Below are 21,891 nucleotides of genomic sequence, written 5' to 3' on the forward strand. Positions count from 1 at the left end.
CAGCGGCTGTATGAGCGGTCAGCATGGCGCCTACCCCTCATACAGCTACAGTGTTACCACAAGGTCAACTATTCATAAAAAGTTGCATAATGCACCTTTAAGGCCCAGGGTACTGTACCTTCACCGTGTTAAGATATGAAAATATTGTGTAACTAATGGCTTTAAATCATGCTAAAAAGATGCAAATGATCTCGGAGTGTGTGTGTATGAAACACGAATGCCCAAACTCTAAGAAAAAGTCAAACCTTTAAAGACAACATGGTCAAAACTGACCAAAAGAAAAAGGAAAAAGAAATCCCATGTTTGAGCTTCAGTAGTTTGGAAACTTCCTGAGTGTGAGCTGTTGAAAAGAGGAAGCTGCTCTGTCCAACACTTCAGCAGCAGAATGCAAATGTCAGGCCTCATTTGTTTATTACCCTGAGGTATAATAAGCTCCCATAGAGTATTTTGAAGTGACAAGAAGGGACAGAAATACTCAATACTTGTACTCCCATCACTTCTAAATATTTCTCAAGTGGCTAAAAGGATCTACATATTACTTCTCAAGTTGTGTAGTACTGCACAATAGAGATAGACAAAATATAGAGTTTGTAAAAATGGAATGTTACGGGCAAAATTCAATGTTTGTTGATAAATATATGACAACAATGTCCAAAGATTTACTGTAGCCAAAATGATGTAAAACAGCTACAGCTACTTCTTTCTGTAATGTCCCAATATTACGGTACGACACGGTACGGTACGGCACGGTAGCACAGCGGTTAGTGCTTGTGCTTCACAGCTAGAAGGTCCGGGTTCGATTCCCACCAAGGACGGGGCCTTTCTGTGTGGAGTTTGCATGTTCTCCCCGTGTCTGCGTAGGTTTCCTCCGGGTACTCCGGTTTCCCCTACCACTAAAAACATGTACAATAGGCCAGGATGTATGAGAGTGTGTTTGAGAGTGCGCATGGGGGACGACGGATGAAAATTAGCCTAAGGCTACAATCCGGTGTGGCTTGTTCATTAACTTGCACTGTCCCGACCAAATAAACCATAAATAAATAAATAAAATATTTTACATGAAGGATAACATTTTGGAAATCCCAATTGATTTGTTATTGTTGAATGTGTCACTTGTCCCAAAATACTTTCTGAACATAATCCCAAGGAAGCTCTTTTGGGACTGATAATGGCATGTTCAGCCTTTAAGGTCCCGCAGACTAACCATTGGACTAACTTTTCCACTTGTTTCTTGTTTAGAGAAAGTAGAACCATTTGTGTCATGTAATTTGCGGCTATGATGTTGATAAGTTGGATATTTTACACATGGCGCTACATCTACCTGCCTCCTAGGGTGCAGTAAATGTGACTAGATTAATTGGCAGTGGTTTGATGTTAGATATGTGTAGGGGATTGTTGACACTTCTGGGAACTGTATAGACAGATAAATAGGGTGACTTGAATAAACTAATGAAGAAATAAATGGCTCCACTCTGCCCTTTGAGTCTCATACTCTGTGTTGTCTTTCTGTTACAGTATTGGCATAAATCATGCTTCAGCTGCGAGATCTGCCAAATGACTCTAAACATGAAGACCTACAAAGGCTACAACAAGAGACCATACTGCAACGCGTAAGTAACAACAGTTTATTTCACACACACTCTTTTTATCTGGCTGGAATTTACTCTGTCGGCACAAGTGGATAATTTACAGGAACCTTAATGGGTTAATCGTGATGTGTAATCCTTAATTTAGTCTCGCATCTGCCATTGAAACATGTGTGTATGAAGAACTAGACTACTGGCTGCACAGGGACAGAATATTTTATGGGTAAAATATGTTGTACTTCCATTACGGTCTGCTTTGCTGCTCTTCATATTACAATTTTTGATTCAATTGGTATGAATTAGGGAGTGTGGCCCAGTCGAGGGGGAAGGAAGCTAGTTATGGGCATCACACCTTTTACTCCTTGTAGACATTTCCTGGTGAATTATCAGCATATTTAGCACACACAAATACAGTTGAGTCTACATCGTGTCCTTGTGACTGTTTTGTCTCATTCTGCGTTAGAAAATAGAGAAGACGGTCCAAAAGAAGTGAAGACCGTGAGAGCATGTGGCATAAAGCTAACCGTAGCATTATGATTAGCATTCTCTGTTATTTATGTATTTGTGGACCATTGAACTAGAGGCCGATCGATATGGGTTTTTCTAATGCCGATAGTTCGGTAGTTAATTGGCCGATGCCGATATGCTCAGCCGATATTTTAGGCGATATTATAGTTTCTGTCCCACCTTTGATTAGTTGTCATTAGCATTAGCATATTGTTATTATCGGGGGGATCAAAAATACAGTATATAGTGGAGGTTAAAACTGACTTAGCGATTGAATTCTCCAGATTCTGCACTTCAAAAAGACATGCAGCATGTCCATATTGACGGAGGTTTAGTGAAACTTGTGTTTAATAAATTTGAAGCTAACCAGTTTTCATTGCGATGCTTCTCACCTTCCCTGTGGCCCATAGGGAGTTGTGGGAGGACTCGTTCTAGAGCCCTGAAAGTCACGGAAATGTCGGCTTTTTACGGCGCTATATCAGCCAATATAGTAAAATCCCCAAATACCCCCAAATATTGAATATATCGGCCAGCAGATATATCGGTCGGCTTCTTCATGTCTCTGTATCTTTAATTGGTAGAAAGTAGGGCTGAAAGATATATCGTTATCGTATCAATATTGAGATATGCACATTCAAAGCATTAAAATCGAATAAGCAAGTTTTAAACAATATAGATTTTTCATCAATAAAACTGCAACTCTTTTGTATTATGTTTTGATGTTTCAGATGAATGCTTGGTTTTTACCTAAGCCATAGTTATATCGTATCATATTGATATCGAGATATCTGGCATGAATATCGAGATATGAAATTTTGTCCATATCGTTCAGCCCTAGTAGAAAGTAAAGTAGTTTTCGAGTAATAGGGGAAAGGGTTGGTCTTTGTTTTAGCTCATGAACGTAAACATTTGTGGGCACCTATTTTTATTCCTTTGTGTCGTCCAGATACAACAGACACACCCTCCTAATGTTCCCTTGCTTACTCATTACTATATTTAACTAACAAAGTACATCTTTACATCTCAACATACTTTCTATCAATAGTTATAGCAAAAGTAAGCTTTAAAAACCTGCGTATTGCACAAAAGGCCACTCTTCTCCAGCTGAGATGTTGTATGTTAAACAGATGTCTTACGCAACACTTTTGGCTTCCCCGCTGAGCAATGAGCAAAAGGACTCGTCTCAACTTGAAACACTGCCTGCTCTCCACATCCCACGTTGCTCACACAGTCATTATTATTCCTCCCCACTGATTTTTTTTTTTTTGGGGGGATCCCTTAAATTCCCAATGAACTATGCAACGTACAGTTAGTCCTAGTTTTTCCTCGTGTGAGGCTTGTGGTGTCACCGTACAGGAACTTGAGGAATTTCCTTTGTTGATGGCCCCCATGCAAAAAAGGGAGGAAAAAAATGGGTGGGAGGGACTAGGCTTGTTCCCAGAGCACATTTAGGCCTATGGGAAGTGGATAAACACCGGAGGAGCGCGAGAGGAGGCCTACGTTTGGGTTGTAACTTGCAGAGATTTGCAATTTGTGTTTCAACATTAGGATTCAGTTCCCACAGTACACATTTTAAAACATGTCCATTGATTCTGTATTTGAGAAAAGACTGGGATAATATGAACTAACTACTTAACTAATGCAGAAATCACATGCATTTTAGAGCTTGTTTGTGGAGATCGACATTACAGAGGTCCAAGTTTTGCAGACAAGATGAGATTTTGTTGTGTAACTTAATTGCTGCCTTTGTCATTAGGGCTGGGACAAAATATCGTTTTGCAATATATCGCAATACTAATACTTTGGTGTGATCCATGTATCGTATCGGAAACTACTAATACTTTTGATGCTCAACTCGGCTATAGAAAAAAAACATGTACAAATATTTTGGACTTTTTTTTATTAAATCCACATTTGGGGCTGATTGGCCATTTTATACTCACTACCGCCACCTCAGGTCATATGTGTAACTGCACCTTCTATTTTAAGCTTGTGCATGACGGCAATTTGGACCCAAAGTAACAACTTTTTGAGTGACAGTGCAGGATTTTAGAGTCGATTGTGGTAAACCGGTCTGGGCTCATTCTACACATTAGGACATTGCTGGAACATGTAGGGGAGGAAAATACTTAGTGTTAACATTTTTAAACTCTGTATAGTCCCTTTTAAGTTAAACATATTACAAATAGAGAGAGAGAGATAGTCGCTGCTCCTTCACGTTGAAAGGAGCCTGTTGAGGTGGCTAGGGCATCTGTTCCGGATGCCTCCTGGTCGCCTTCCGCGGGAGGTGATCCAGGCATGTCCTAGAGGGACAAGGCCTCGTGGTGGGCCCAGGACACGCTGGTGGGACTATGTCTCCGAGCTGGCTTGGTGTCGCCTCGGGGTCCCCCCAGAACAGCTGGAGGAGGTGTGCGTGGATTGGGAAGTTTGGGCATCTCTGCTGAGACTGCTGCCCCCGCGATCCGGCCCCGGATAAAGCGGAAGAAAATGGATGGATGGATGAATGGATGGATATTACAAATCAAAATTACTTATTGTATCACAATACGTATCTTATCGGGCCCTTAGTATTGTGATTCGTACTGGATCGCTACAAAAGTGTGTCGTCCCAGCCATATTTGTCATTTTAGCTAATTCATTAAAATTTGGATTTTGATTCAGCTGTGACGTTTGAGTAGGCTGCATGTTATTGATAAAACAGAAAAGAGCACATAACTGTGGTAAATTATGGTGCTAATGACAATAATAAATCTATCTATAAAATCTAACCAAAGTAGTTAAAATTAAAGGCTTGTTTGGGCTTTGGTGAAGCTGAACACAAGCTGATTTCAGAGCATGCCAGAAAATTCCATTGTTTCCTCACTAAACAAGGCTTTTAGTTTACAGTTTATATCGATGGCAGGTTGAACGATCGCAGCGTCTCTTAAAAAAGGCTTTGTTATTTGCCTGACTCTCATTCGGCAGCAGGAGATCGTTCTTCAGAGCTGTTTATTATGGCTGATTCTGTTTGTTTGAGAGCAGCTCGGATCGAGTAAACTCCTCCTTAAGAGCCTCCAGTTTTAGGAAAGGAAGTTTGTAAATGTTATTGTTATTGAGGGGGATAAATAAGGCTCTTCGGTAACTAATGTTCCCAGTAACTGATATGTTTGTGTCCTGTTTAAACCTCTTCACTGCTTAAGGGAAGCACAGATTATTTTAAACGGATTCTACATAATTTGTCATTAGCGGTTTATCTATAAAATACGTCCATTTGTTGATGAGTGACTTTACAGTTGCAGAAGGATCTAGCACTGGGCTTCCTACAGAAATATAACTAGGGAAATTTGATTACAGCTGTCTTGGCCAACACATTTGTAGATAATTTTCTCTTTGTGTGCCAAATGATGAGTTATGGACATGTTGAACACTCTTGGCAAACATTTAAAAGGAAACTAAATTGAATTTCCTTGTGTTGTGTTGTGTTCCTTGGCGACTAAATGTCCTGGGTGTACTCCACCATAGCCCCACTCCCATAGTTGCTCCTTAAAGTATATCTTTTTGCTGTTTTTATTTTGCTTAACAGAGGAAACCGGCCGGAACCACACACAACTAATTGAAATACACTGCCTGACCAAGAAGAAAAATCGCCACAAAAAAGAGGTCATTCAGCATTCACTGTGGCATCGTTTCATTAAACTTCTGCAATGTCAAAAGATCCAGTGTTGCTTGACATTTTCACCAAGATCTTGTCTTTTGATGATGGGAGAGTAGGTCTGTCATGACAACAAATTTAAAGTTCGATATATTGAGGCAGGAAAGTATCGCGATAAACGATATTATTGACTATAACGATACTGGATACTCTCAACTCTCAGGCATGAAAATGACAGTAAACCTTTGTTCTAAAAGTGTATCGTTATATCCTAAAATACCACACAAGCTGCAATAAACATGCAATATAATGTAACTCAGTTTGCTTCAGTTGGAAATCAAACAACAAAAAAACATGGGAAATGCTAATGAATGTAGCAACGATAAATATCGAGCCCAAAATATATAGTTTATCTGGTATTTATTGAACGAGCCTTCTCCAATGGCCGCTGGCTGTTCTGCTTTTTGACAACGACTCTAGGGGCCGCCATTGCTGTAGTACCTCCATATGGCCGCTAGTCTCCCATTGGAAAGCATTGGACTTTAGACACGTTAAAAACAACTTTAATGCCTGGTCCAAATATTCCTCCTGAGTCTACAGTGAAGATCCCGCCCTGATGCCCTTTTTTGGAACATGCCTCGTCAGGGCTACCATGGTCTGGGTGAATAATAATAATCATAATAATAATCATAATCATAATCATAGTCATAATAAAAGTCATAATCTTAATGATAATCATAATCATAATAATAATAGCCTTTATTTATAAAGCACATTTAAAAACAGCCAAAGCTTACCAAGGTGCTGTACAGTGACGAGCAAATAACAATCCTAAAACAAGAGCTTACACTTACAGCAGTTAACAACGATGCCAAGACACATCATTAATTGGCACCGAAAGCCAGTGAGACGAGGTGTGTCTTTAGTAAAGATTTAAAGAGCTCGAGTGTTTGTGCAAGTCTAATGTGCAAAGGTAGGCCATTCCACAACTTAGGCCCAATCACAGAGAGGGCTCTATCTCCTCTAGTTTTGTGGCAGGTCCTGGGAACAACCAGGAGGAGCTGGTCAGCAGACCGTAGGGCTCTGGTCGAGACATGAAGCTGAAAAAGTTCAACTAGATCATGAGAAGGGGCCAAGCCATTCAAGCTTTTAAAAACAATCAGTAGTACTTTAAAATGGATTCTAAAATACACAGTGAGCCAGTGCAAGGATTCAAGGATTGGTGTGATATGGTCCCTGCACTTCTTCCCTGTTAAAAGGCGGGCTGCCGCGCTTGGAACTCCCTGTAATCGGCTGATTTGGGACTGGTCCATACCGGCATACGGGGCGTTACAATAATCGAGTCGCGAAGTTACAAAGGCGTGAATGGCCTTTTCAAAGTGCACTCGTGGACTGTAGGGTTTCGCTTTGCTTAAAACCTTCAAATGATAAAAACTTGATTTAATAACAGCATTTATTTGTTTGTCGAGTTTAAAATCATGGTCAACAATAACGCCAAGATTTCTAGAAAATGACTTTTGAAACTAAATCAAGGGTCCAATTGCGTGGCACACGCATCATCAGGAGGTCTGACTGTCCAAAGACAATCATTTCAGTTTCAGCTTTGTTTAAGCTCAAAGTTATTGTGCATCCATTGCTGTACTTCCGTTAGGCAGTCCAATAAAGGGACTTTGTGGAGGAACACCATGCCTCCACATCGTGCATTAAAGGGATATTTCAAGATTTTTGACATAGGGTCTCATTTCCTAGTTATCCAGAGTGTTGTTGATTTCTGGAGATTTTTTTTTCTTCAATTCATGCAGTTCTTATATTTGAAGAGCTTAGGCTAGCGCATTTCTATGCTATCAGCTAGCCTGCATTAAAAACAGTCTGACCAACTAACGCCAGACTAACAATATAAATATCTGTGTTAATGGAATCATTTTTGGAATATAACTGACCTTGTATACCATGAATTACCCCATTTTGAGGGACTATTTTCTCCCAGATTACTCCGCCGCTGCGTAGCTTATACAACCACAAAGCTGATGCTGCTCAAATATAAGTTATTTTAGATGCAAAATAGTTATAATGATTTTGTTAACACTGACATTTATATGGTTAGTCTGGCGTTATAAGTGATTTGCCTCAGATGCACTGTGGAGCGGGTCAGACTGTTTTTAATGCAGGCTAGCTGATATCATAGACATGCGCTAGCCTAAGCTCTTCAAATATAAGAACTGCATGAATTTAAGAAAAAAATATCTCCAGAAATCAACAACACTCTGGATAACTAGGAAATGAGGCCCTATGTCAAAAATCCTGAAATATCCCTTTAAAACTGTGTAATGCACGGCTCTGAGTTGTTGCTAATTGTGATTTTTCTGAACGGTTATGAATCAAAACTACAGTTAAACTCGCTATTGAGACAGGATTTTGTTATTACCTCAGTCATTACAGTCTATGTGGTATGCTAATTCCGATTTCAATTTGATATAGATTCATCTTCCTCCCTTGATAATTATTTTCATTTCTAGAAAATAGTCTGTGCGTGTGTCACCTTTGAGTCATCGCCCTGTTACACAGCTTTGTCAGATCGAGATTAGTGTTTCCGTGACTCACTCGTTGCCAGAACACAAGCTATAAATGCATTTGACACACCGGCATAACGCCACCAATACTTTACCCCCTGTGTAACTTCAAGGACAGCTTCATAAAGGCACGACTTGAGAAATGCTTTTACGAGCTGCTGGTTTTGTGGGGGTGATGACAACGCCCCCCGGCCTGAGAAATGGAGGCATTTCGGAGATCAGAGATGCTCCCGAAAAGGAAAACCACAGAGTGACACACCCAACAGAGAGAGGGAAGATGTTGTTATTTCCCAGCATAAATCGAGGAACATATATACTATAAATACACTTAAAGAGCTATAATGCTGCCGGATTTGTCTCTAAGTTAATGGCCTTAATAGCTTTGGGAGTCTCGATTACAAGAGCGCCACATTTCTGAGATTCCAGCTAAAGTTAATTACTGTCCTTGGAGCTAATTTTTGAAAAATTCTCCTACTAGAGTGGCCCGGGGACACAATCCCTCACAAGTCAACCCACAAGTCCACACAGGGATCAAATACCTGTTTAAGCGCAGATACAAATATTGAAAACGTGGCCGATTTTAGATTGTTAAAATTATCCAATGTGGAGATTGACGAGGCGTGAGGCGTGCTCGTTTTATTTTCTCCAACAAAACAAGACGCTGAACAAGCTCTCACCAAAGAAAAACATCGCCCCTTGAAACGGAAACTTGTCCTTCAAAACAAAGCAGTACCACCACGGAAAATGTATCATAAGACATTCATATTTGTTGCACCTTAGTTTTTAGGCATGGCCTTGAAGTATTACTCTACAAAAGGTGTTCGAAAGCTATCAAATTGGTTCCTCGAGTCAAAAAAAGAGCTTATTGGAATCGGATATTTCCTGTTGAGGCACAAGCGCAATTTCGGCAGCTATTTAGCAGCGCCAGGGTCAGACTGAATGGAAGGACAGAGCGTGCTGGCACCTGCATCGGGCGTTGTTGACTGTTTAGTCAGTGCAGACGAGGGCTATTATTGGCTTTGGACGTGGCAGTCTGAGCCAGGTAAATCCCATTCACTCACATTTTCACTCCCCACATACCTAATTATGTCGGTGTTCAAACTGGCCCCCCTAAAATGTTGTTTCACTATATGTGCACATGTCATTCCTCATTTGTAAACTCTACATGGAATTGACCCCTGTGCTAATCTAGCAGCCGATATGACGCTAAATGTATTCAATTCCTAATCACCTCATTGTAATTGCTAATTCTCTGTCTGTGTTGTGCTCAGAGGCTACGTTTTTTGAGGTCACCCCTGTCCCGAGGCGCGCTGTCCATATGAGCAGCGAAAAGAGGTCTTCCCCCTCACTACGAGACCTACTGCGGATTGTGGCAGTGAATACAAGCCCGAGTCAATTAAAGCATTGACTAACGCTTGCTTTGGTTTAGTTGATCAATAAAGCAATGCTGAGTGATATTTAAATAAGTGTGTGGGTCTTAGTGTGGAGTTGATTCCTCTATTCACTCATAAAAACATGGTATTTCAGCCTCTTTTAGCAGTTCATTTTAGGGGTAATCTCAAAATGGTATAGATATTTTATTGACCGTTGAATGGGGGAATCATACTGGATGGGTCTCACAATTCAAGCATCGATGTTTCTCACTGAATGGCTGAAAATGTAACATGTACTGCATGAACATAAGTCAATAAATCTTCTCTGGCTTTGTCTTCAACAAAAATAAAAACCGTGTTATGAATTGGTCAAAAACACCATCTGTCTAAATATGTCACGTTTTTGGTTTTCTTCCTGAAAACCTTAAAATATGACTGGGGTAATTTAGCAAGGAGGCTGACTAATATGCTATGAATCAAAATTAGACACTGATGTCACACACAACATTTCCATTTGAGCTATTTGTTTGCTTGTTCTTCTGTATGAGTTATTGCATAAATCTTTTTTCCTCCTGTTTTTGTACAACTTAATTCCTCTGTCGATAACGTGTTTGATACAGTATTTCTTGGCAACAAAGCTCAGCCAAAACCCCTCAATGTGCCGTATTAATCCTGGCCACCGATATGTTATGTTGTGTGATTTGTTTCAGGAGGTGGTCCGAGGGGGCTGCCGAGAGATTTCCCAGAATTCACTGAGAACCAAGCCGCTGCCCATGACATCATTCACCCGCTGTCTGTGTGACCTGTGTGCTGTTGTGTGGACTTCCTGTCTCTCTCTTTCTCCCCCCCATAGGACTCCCTGTCTGTCTGTGTGCATGTATAGGGCTGCACAATATATCACCAATGCTGAGGCAGTAACGGGACCTTGCTTTTTGATGCAGTCGGGTCCAGTAGCTGTCAAACTGTGGCACTCGGGCTTCTTTCGTGTGTACTCTGGATCATCAGCAGTTTTAGCTTTTATTTTAATAGATATTAGGTGTTTGTCTGGTTTAGAAGGAGTGAACGCACAGTTTAGGCATGATTTAGTCCATTTTAGGCTAAGATGTTTTGGTTAGTGGGTGCTGAAAGACAAGATTGCCCCCAAAAATGCTATTTTCTGTGCTGATTGCCTATTTATTACTATTGCCTGCAGTGCGCAAACCTTCCACTAGGGGGTGATGCAGTACCCTCAGCACCCTGGGTTCCCACGGCCTTGATTTTGTCACTTTTTCACCCTTTTTTGACCTGGTTTAGCCCTGATTTACCCTTCATCTCGACTTGGTGGTACTTGGAAGATCAATTAGTCTTTTTTCTTCCTGACTTGGTCCTAAATTCCTCCCTGTTTTAGTCCTCATTTAGTTTTGAAACGTGGTGATTGGTTTACACTTGGTTCAGACTTGATGTAGTGGTTGAGTCAGCTCTGGGTGTTTTTGAAATGTATTTATTTGAATTAGGAGTGGGCACATGAATGAACATGTCAGCAATAAGCCTCAATGTAATTGTGCCAAGGTTAGCGTAATCGCTAAATTGGAACTGTCGTCCTAAGGCAAGGAAAGTAAACATCGTTTTACAGTAGAGAAAATCCCACAAGCAGACAGTTTGGATGTTATTTGAGGTTGTTTAGCTCTTGTTTGGTCTGCATTTGGTCCTGGTGCTTGATTTAAACTTGATTTAGTCCTCATTTAGCCCTGGTTTTGTCTTTGCTAATGTCTCAATCAAGCCTCGATTGAACCCCTCCACACATCAGATGTTTTTTTTTTCCAATATTGTGCCGCCCTACGGTCCATGTTTTTGTACGCCTGCACATCCTCACCTCCACATTCCCCCCCGTACTGTATGTTACCCTCATTCACAGCCTCTGCCTGCAATCCCTCCCTCCCTCCCTGTTTTCAGAGTACCTTGGCTTGCACTGACAACGCATTGAGTGTGTTACTGACATCCCTTTTGTCCACAGGGGCTCCTAACTCGAACCCCGGGACCACCTTGAATAACAAAATGCACCTCGTGTTTGGGGCCGCAGACTTGCACTTGTGGCTTGTGTTTTTTTTGAAAAGCTTTAGTTGAGGAGCCCGGAGTTTTGCATCAGAATTATTAACCAGCATGTTTTTGTTTTGTTTTGTTGTCTTATGCCGCACAGACACTACCCCACCACGAAGTTCACTGCGGTGGCTGACACTCCAGAGAACCTTCGCCTCAAAGCGCAGTCGGAGAAACAGAGCCAGGTAATCACACAAAAAAACCTCACTCACCCCACTCACGGAACAGAACATACTTACAAGTGCAAATGAAGTGACCTTGAGCCTTATCCAAGTCAACAAGTGTCTTTTTAGATAACATTTTTAAGTCTTGGTGCTGTTGCAACCTTCAACCAATGCTCAGGGCGACCTGTGTGGAGAATTGGGCCAGACTGTGAGACAAAATCGTGGTCAGGACTTCCTAGTTGCAGAATGAACCTTCTCTGTACATGTTTTGGCTTTTGGAAACTGGCATCCTTGGAAGTTAAAAGCACTATCCTGTTTTGTTTTTTTTCCTAGTAGTGGAACAACATTTCTTCTGTCCTCCTTTGGTATATTGTAACCTCAGACATTTGTGGGGAAAGCACTGTGCATCTAATTAAAAAGCATTTGGAAGCATTTCTGGGAAAGTGACCTTGCAAGTTGTGAAATGTGCCAATAAACTTGTCCCTGTGAAGAATTTGGATGCTCCACATATGTTAGGGAAGTTAGGAATGAGCTTGGACACAACTAGCATTGTAATTTTGTGGCTTCCTCTTTCATTGTTTGTTATAAAAAAAATCAAGTAAAGGGCGTTTAACCTCGAAGCCTTACTCCAATCTAAAAGCTGCTTGAAAAAGGGAGTCAAAATAGCAACAAAATGAGACAAGAGAAGGATGAAAATGCAACAAAAGAGCTACAGAAACGTTACAAAAAAGTGATGAAAATGTGGCAAAAATGGGGTGAAAACTCAACCAAAGAAAGCAATGGGAAAAAGGTGTCAACAACACGAGGAAAAATGTAGATGAGTTTTGTAGGTCTTTACTTTCAAATGAGGCAGGCATTACACTGGCCCATAGACTGTAAGCTTTTTAGATTTTAGCAGTTATGGTAATTTTATTCTTTATTTGCATATTTGTGCAGGGGATAAAGCAGATGAGGCCTATTGTGCTAAATCCTAAATTATGTTTTGAGCTGATGAGGGAAACAGAAAGTCAAGGTCAAGTTTTATTTATAGAGCACATTGAAAATGCAGTCAACAATGCACAGGAGTTAGACAAAGTGAACATGCACTGAAACTAGACAAAATTATAATAAATAAATAATAATGATAACACTAATAAACTAAAAAACAAAACAGCGGTCCAATGTTCTGCTCAGCTCAAGCAGAACTAAGTAACTCATGCCCCTAAAGGCCATAAGTGCCACTGCAGGTGTTGTAGCATGTTGCGTTTTTTCTCATTAATTGTCCGTGAGAGTAAATACTACGCTGACAGAAAAGAAAAAGGGAGAGAGGGATATTGTACATTCAATTACACAATGAAGATATTGTTTTTACTCAAACTTGGCTGTAAGTACTGTTTAAGTGGCGCTAGCCCACAGTTAGCTTTGCCTGTTAGCCTGTTAGCTGCTTCTTCATGATTCCATTAGTGTGCATTGCACACTATTGAGGCAGGAAAGTTGCAATTGTGGTTTTCTGGGGAGATGAAAAACCCTCAATCATAGCATCAACACTTGTATTACCCCCAGAGGGATTTATTAAGGTAAAGAAGTTACTTAGCTCTTCTTTAAAAGCCAAAGCAAACATGTGTGTGAATGCTCAGATGAAACTCATTCCAAAGTTTAGGTCCAGTGTCCCGTAAACACCCTGTCACCTCCGGTTAGGGGAGGTTAAGCTCAACCGGTCACATGACGGCAAGACTATAGAGGAGCGTGCAAACACAATATTTCTGACAATTACACTGGAGCCAAGCCATTCAATGATTTAAAGAGTAAAAGAATTGAGAAATTGAGTTCTAGAAGTCACAGTGAGCCAGAGACTGCAGCAGAGGAGTGATGTGTTCAGCTGCATTCTGTACTCTTTGTGAGCAACAAATACAAAGAGTGGCAATGAACCAGACGTATTGTAGACCATGTAAATTAGTTTCTCCTCCTTGCTTGCTTTCACCACTTTGCTATTTTATCTCATTTAAAAGAACTATCAATCATGACGTCACCAAGGTCAGTGTTTTGATCAGCTTGATTAAACACAATAGCCTCGGTTTTGCTTTCATTTTGGTTTAGGAAGTTTAACTTCAGTCAGTTTTTCAGTTCCTCATGGCAGTTCTGCTGGGATCGAGATAAACCAACTTGTGACTTAAGAAGCGCATCATCAGCAAAAACAATGAAAAGAACAATATGCAAACGCCACGCTGAAAGGCTCCACCCGGGACTTGGACCTGAGACCTTCTAAGAAAGAGTTTTCCAGGTTCTTTAGCCCTGGTTCTGCCCTTGTTGTATGTTAGGCCTGGAGTATTTGGACTTTCCTGGCTTTGTGCTTGATTTGGACAGTGTTTTGTCCTATTTAGACCTGCTTTAATGGTTTGGTATAGGATGTTTTTCAGTGTATCAGTGCTTGATTTTGAATGATTTTTTTGGCCGTGGTTCAGCCTCTAATAGGAAGCTTGAGTGTATAACTGGTTGTTTGCCTTTGTAATTGTCACATAATAAGCAGGACAAGCCTGTCTGAGCCACCTGTCTGCCCTCGGGGGAAAAATGCAAAGTACACTGTCCATCCAGTTGTAATTATTACCTAAAACGATACTACAGCTACTGCATAAATAGCGAAGGTTAAGATATTTTGAGGCGAAAGATAAAAATATCCGTACAACTGGGTCATGAGAGCGGCTTTAATAAGATAAGGCCCGTGGAGGGAAAGAAAGGGAGAGGTTTTCACACACTGTAGGTTTTTTTTGGGGGGGGGGACGCGGACACCTTTTGATTTCAAGTTCGACCCCTGTTGCCAATCCCATTCTAGTGTAATATAGTTATAGCCGTTTATAATAAAGAGCAGATTGATGAGGCGAGGCTGTTTACAAGGGTGTAATAAAACAAATAAGAAAGCAACCACCCTCTAGTTAATGTTTTAGCCTGGTGCTGTCAGATATGTGCTAGTTTACTGTATGGGGAGATGTCTCTCTTTGTGGGCCGCTGGGGTGGGGGTGGTTGTCACTTGTGCTGGGGTTTACTGAGGGATTGTGGCACAGATGGTGTTTTTCTCCATGGTTTATATATCAGGACTCAAAACAATGGGAACAGCCCAACAGTGAGCGAGGCCATATTTATTTTATTATGTCAATGTACATTTTGGCAGCACGTAAGAACTGTACTTAAAGTAGAAAATAAAATAAAAAAATCTTAAAGGGATGATTTATGCCTCACTTTATCAGTGGTAAGTGTAAGGCTCAATGCCAGTTATTTAATATATGGGGCAAAACAAATATCTTAAAGCAACACTGCGTACCATTTTACCCAATAAATAGAACAAAATACAAGCATTTATTTTTTTGCAGATATAGCAGATAACCCTAACCCTCTCCTTAGACTTAACTTTGACATTTGTTGACAAAGCAGTCAAATATGAGATTTAAATAGTCAAAATCCAAATCAATTGTTTGATCATCCGCTACTTACTTGTGTCTAGCTGGTCATTAGGAGCATGTTTTGTATCACAGGCAACAGTATAATCCAAAAGGTTGTGCCTATGCCTTTATGTTTAAACTTTTAAGTAGTATATATATGGTCCCGACTCATGTTTGAAGCAGCCAGCGGGGGTAAACAAAGAAGAAAAAAAAACCTTTATTCCGTTTCTGCACTATTACTTAACAAATTATGAATATGTGTTTTTCTACTAAATAAAGATACAGAGATATGGAGAGAGGAGCGAAGTGGTTCAATAACCCATAAATACGTAAAAAACGGACAATACTAACAAGGAAGTTACGTGAGCTTCATGCTACATATGCTAACGTTAGCAACAAGTCTTGTTTTTCACTTGTACTGAACAATCTGCTGTGAAAAAACATCCATATGGACCCGATTTTGGCTTGGCTTTCATGGTGTGTGATAACTATGCTTATATTCTGCCAGAAAACGGCCTAAAAGAGTGAAAAATTGTGATTCACATGAGAGGCTTCAATTCTTCCCCCTCGGCTAGGCCACGCCCCCTTCTATGATGCATTGCTATGTTGTATCTATGTTTTACAATATTAATTGAAAATGCAATCTATCTATGGGCCTAATTGTAGAGACACTTTGGACAAGGTGTTAGACGTTTCAACGCCATAGTAATATCAGCCTGTAACTTTTTTTTTTTGAGAATATTGACTCTGAATGTTGCTGTGACGGTCGGGTAGCCCTGATTTCACGTCTGAAAGTTGTAAAACGTGTTAATTCAAGTGTGTAAACAACTGAAACGTAAAATTCACCCACCTTGACTGTCAAGGTTACAAAACAAGACAAACTGGGAACAAGAACCTTAAAGGAAAACATGGGTCACCTAGATCCATGGCACGGGACCATCTTCAAAGTATCTCGACAAGCCAAGTGGAAGTATTACGTAAAGGTCGACCAATGTGTGTTTTTCTCAGGCCGATTATTTAGAATTTTTATTGGCTGATGCTGATGCACACAATATTTTTGATTTGACCAATTTTTCCAAATATCTGGTGTGTAATCCTGTAACAACATAAATACTTACTACTCCAGCACTGGCAGATTTTATTTTATCACTCCAGGTGATTCAATCATAGTTTCTGTCCCAGCTTTGATTACTTGCCATTAGCATTAGCATACTGTTGCTAGCCACAGCATGTTGTCTGGCAATCAAGCATACAATTACAGAGAATAAAACCAACTCGGCGATTAAATTCTTCACGTTCTATGCAGCATGTACATATTGACTGAGGTTTAGTGAAAGATATTAACAAATTTGTAACTAACACATTTTCGTCTTAATGTTTCTCGGTTCCCCTGAGGCCTAGGAGGTTATTGGAGGATTCATTTTAAGCTCTTTCCGATGCAGAAGTCTCAAAATATCTGTAATATTGGCCTGATGTATCGTTCAACCTCTAGTATTAAGAAAAAAAACATTCTATTTGTTATATACTTTCCAAATGCAGTGTTTTATTAGAGATTTGTTGAACAGTCGATGTCAAGACTAGCTAACAAAAAGATGTCTTTAGTCATAGTCCTGTGACCCTTTTGAGTCCCGACCCACCAGTTGAGAATCACTGACCTAGAGAGCCCAAAGTAACACAGGCAGACACTTCCAGGCCCCACAGTGTTAATGCCGGTAAATTAATTGTCACTTTACGGCCTTGACTGTACTTGAACTGCTCCGCCCGCGTACAGAAGTTGAGGTTGTTTATGGGGAACTAGAGTGACCCTATTGCCATGGCAGCCAGCGCCAAGTCTGTCACACCTCATTACGAGACGTTTTCAGAGCACAAAACCGAAGAGGGGAAAAAAAAAAAAACACACACAGCCAGGGAGGGAAAAGGAGTGTTGACGAAAATGGAGAGGGAGGCTTGAGGAGAGACAGGAAGGCAGCGGCGCGGAAAAGCAACGAGATAAAAGTCCACAATCCCCCTGAGGACACAGGAGGAAGATGCTACAGGAATGCAAATATGAGAGGCTAATTCTAATGAGTGGGAGCTCGGGTTTTGTCGGTGCCGCTGTTGATGCAGTGAAATATGAATGGATTAAGTGGGAGGAGAGAGAGAAGATGTGATTGGAGGAGAACAGGCTGTTACATAAAGGGAATTTGGAGGACGACTCTAAATGAAGTGATGATAGAGTGGGATTTTTTAGATCAATAAGTTGAAGAAGGTGAAGTCTTTAGATTAGTTTAAAGGTCTCAAATTGAGCATAATCATTTAAATTTGAGTTGTTTTGACTGGTTAAGATTTGGTTGGGCGTTTGACCCAGATTATGTCACTTGTTCTGATATGTTTCTGACTCGATTCAATGCATTTTGTCGTAATTTCTGGTTGATTTATCTGCCAATGTGGTGAGGAAATAGCACTTGTCCCTTTGCCCCAGTTATCCTTTCTTATTTTAACCCTAGAACACTATCGCTCAAATTCATAACACCATCAGTAACGCCGGGTGATTTTTACCCGAGATAATGCACCAGATAAAAAGTGCTTGTCATCAAAATCTATCAAAACATGACACATTTGAGCCGTGTTCTCTTATATTAAACTGTGTCATGTCTAATAAAATGAAAGAAAATTACTATGAGACCATATAAAAATGCTCCAAAATTACTGGAAAATTAGGAATTTGGGAAAAAAAAATTCCTAAAAACAAAAATAATGTAGATGAACTTGGTTTTTGGTCCACCCATTCCTGGGATATGTGAGACTTCTCTGGTGAAGGCTCAGTGTCCTGGGCACAAACAGCCGCAGGAAAGAGAAACAAAGTATGCCATATTTTGAATGTGTATAAATGACCAGCTGACTAAAATAACTATGTGTTCCTCACTTACTGTGAGGCCAGAGACATCGAACACTGCGACAGGAGCAAAGCTGTATTTGACGTAGGTAAAATAAATGTGGCAGCCCTGAATGTTAACCTTGAAAGGGGCAAGATTGCCTGATTAAATACATTAACCCTTCCTTCTATCACTATTGCCTTGTGAAAATCACCCGAACATGTGCCTGTAGGAAAAAGTGTGTTTTGGATTAGGAAAACACCCAGGCCATTAAAGATGTCAAAGACAAAGCTGAAACCCAGAGACCCAGGACACTCAGATAAACGCAGCATGAAAATGAAATAAATGTATTTGCTCGGGTGAAAACCACCCGGCATAGTGTTCCAGGGTTAAGCAAGATTACCATGTGAAATGTCATCAAACAAGCAAAGTACCCATGCTTGATATTTAGTTTCTGTAGTATGTCACGCCACTCTTGCTTATATGGACAAATGAACAGCTTTTAGTGCACGAACTGCACATAACCACTGCGGCTGACTCATAAACCAGGCACGTCACCACAAGGCAGCGCGTGGCGAGGTGGAGGAGGGTTGATCAGCTGCTGTTTGTGTCTATGTGGCTTGGCCTGTCACAATATTACAACTTTGACAGACCTATAGCATGTCATTTGAAGTGGATTTACCAAAACACTTTATCTCGATTTAGCGATGCACCTTTTTCATGCAATGACTCAACAATCCTGACCACTAGTTTGAAAATAAAGTCACTTGCCTTTGTTATATTCGACCACTTTGAATCAGTATACTGTTGAATGCAGTGAATTATTGTTATTATTGGTGGGCTGGGCTCCCGTGGGATCTCTGAAGCGATAAGGAGGTCCAGACTCCTATGCATTTAAGATAATACTGTGGAGATGAGGGATAAGACACAAGAGCTCACTCTATAGCAGTGTTTCTCGGGGACTTTGCAGAGGGTACTTGGAATTTAAGATTGAAAAACTGCTTTGCTTTGCAGTACAATGTATAGTTTAGGAAGAATTTTAGGTTGATTTTGAACACATTGTCTTTTCACCTAAAAAAAAAATAATGCTTTTAAGAAGAAAAAGTTCAGCTTTATCCAAATTTAAAAGCTTCTTGACTCGCGCTTACAGACTATAGGCCTGTGTAATGCCCCATTTGAAAGCAAAACTGATCTAAATGGATCTTTTTCCTCGCTGTGTTGTCACTTTTTGACATTTTTTTTTTAATAGAATTTTTGCCACCTTTTCATTGCTTTTTTTCGTCACATTTTTATCACTTTTAATCGCTTTTTTGCTGCCTTTTTGTCACGTTTTCTTCGCTTCTTCATCGTTTTTTGTTGCATTTTCATCCTCGTTTTTGTCACTCTCTTAACACTTTGTTCAAGAAGCTTTTAGATTTGGGTAAAGCCAAACTGGAGAAAATGTGCTCGGTTCAGGTGGGGGGTTAAGACTTTAAAGTGACAGCTTTCTGAACAAACTGCAACACCCTTGAGGTCGGGGGTACAGGGACAACCACTGAAGGGTCCAAAGGGACTACGAGACATAAAAGGTTGGGACTGCTCTATTATAATTGTATTGAAATTCAAACTTGAGGGGTTTGACCTTTTACTCATGACAACACTGATACCGATGGAGCAAAGCTGATATACAGAAGGAGGCCTGTGTGTAGCGTCTGCTGACTCATCTTTAGGATACTGTAGGAGTTGTGGATGGAGGGAGTAACGGGGCGGACTGTCACTGTGGAGGCTTCAGCAGTTTGGTGTTAGTCACTGAAGTGTGTCCAAGGGCAGTTTTACAGAGGATTATAACAGATCCGAGGCTCTGTCGACAGTGCAGAAGACTCATTCAGAAAGTTAAATGTTTGCTGTTATTAAAAGAACTAGTGGAGCAGTATGTTGTTTTTATCTTGAGGTTGGAAGAAATCTAGACATTAGTGCTGGGACGATACACTTTTGTCATGATCTGATACGTATCACGATACTTAGGGGCCGATCTGTGATACTGTAAGTGATTATGATAAGTAGTATATTTACCTTTAAGGAACAGGCCACCGGTTTTCCATACTGAGATTATGTTCTTATCTGAGCTTAGACGAGTTGATACGTACCTGTCTGGTCTGGTAGCTGTGGTAGCTTCAAACTTCACCCCAATTTGGAGCTATAGGAATATACTGGGAGAGGCCAAATGCTAACAACATTTTTGGTCGTTTTGCGTGACTGAGGGCACGCACAAAGACCAGACCGGTACGCATCAACTCGTCTAAGCTCAGGTAAGAACATATCTTAGTATGTAAAAACGATGGCCTGTTCCTTTAAGATGTATAAGAATAAAACAGTCATATGTCTCACACAGATCTTACATATTATTTTCAGAAACTACAAGGTCTTTGCTTCCAAATGAGGCACAAACAAAACCCACAACAAAAACGTGACAAAAAAGCGTGAAAACCACTGAAAACGTGACAACAAAGCAATGAAAGCATAACAAAACATGAAAAAGTCATCAAAAAAAGCAATGAATGCGTGACTAAAACATAACTTTTTGTTACTTTTTCATCACGTTTTTGTTAAGGCAAAACTGTGACATAAACGCGGCGACAACGCAACAGGAAAGTTTACACAGGGCCTATAGGCTGTGAGCTCCAGTCGAGAAGCTTTTAGATTTGGGCCAAACTGGAGCAAAAGCTCTCGGTTAAGAGGCTAGGGCTGCTTTGTTTACTTCATTTTTGTAAATGATTTGGTTGGACTAGCACTAAATGTATTTGTTGACACCGAGATTAAAACTGTCTAGATTCAAAAGGAGAGTAGACGGTGAGGTGCTTATTGTACATGTTTTTTCGGGGAATATAGAAGCAGTTGGAGGAAACTTTACACTGACACAGGCAGAACTAAACTCCTCACAGGAAGATCCCACAAGGCCTTTTTTCAACAGATTGCACCTCTACTCTTTACACTCTTGATTATAAAGTTGTTCTTTTCAGCTTATTGGATCAAGGCTGTTTTTTTAGAAGAACGAACATTTCCACCTTTGACATTACCTTTGGTTAGTATGTATAATATATGAGCCCTTTTTCACCTCCCAAGGTTTTATATAAAGCTCTCAATAACCCACAGCTCAGTTATGTCACAAAAGCTGCAGTTGCAAAATAAGGCCGGAGGTTAAATTACTGCATATCAGCGTTGAGGCGGCGCATTGAAAACCGCGATACTCATCTTGGGCTGCTTGGGTGGACATTTCCTCCCCCTGTCCCGCTGCAGGACGGACCAAGCGAGACACGTACACACTGCACTTGTCATGTTACCTCTCGCGTGACCATATATGGAGCTGCCAGTCGCCCTATTGCCCCACCAAACAGGAAGTCTGAGAGCGTCACCTCAATAGAGCAGCAGGTTAAATATGTAGCTTTGTTTGCTAGCGACGATACGCCTTAAGTGGAAATTCCTTCTTCGTTTGGTCATGCTCCTCTTTGTGGAGATTTTTTGGGTGCAAAGTTTTGCCTAAAAGCAGAGGACGTATTGACACAGGTTTCTCTAAAAACTGCCCCTTCAAAAATAACATTATCAAGTTTTGATTGTGGGGGAAAAGGGGGAGAAAATTGTTCGGCTGTAGCTTGATTTGTGCAGTTTTTAGCTATCAAAGAGTGATTTTAAAGACGTCAGGAGCATTGTCCTTTCAGAAAAGACTGAAATACGAACTG

General features: G+C 40.5%; 1 protein-coding gene across 1 annotated transcript in view; it reads left to right on the plus strand.

The window, feature by feature from the left end:
- lasp1 (LIM and SH3 protein 1) overlaps positions 1–21,891 on the plus strand; it is a 49,535-nt gene that overhangs the window by 15,589 nt on the left and 12,055 nt on the right. The window contains exons 2-3 of the mRNA XM_079564801.1: positions 1,516–1,610; positions 11,844–11,928. Coding sequence (XP_079420927.1) covers positions 1,516–1,610; positions 11,844–11,928 — 180 coding nt within the window. The remainder of the gene's footprint in view (positions 1–1,515; positions 1,611–11,843; positions 11,929–21,891) is intronic.

The sequence above is a fragment of the Gobius niger genome, assembly GCF_951799975.1.
Source record: "Gobius niger genome assembly, chromosome: 10".
Lineage (NCBI taxonomy): Eukaryota > Metazoa > Chordata > Actinopteri > Gobiiformes > Gobiidae > Gobius > Gobius niger.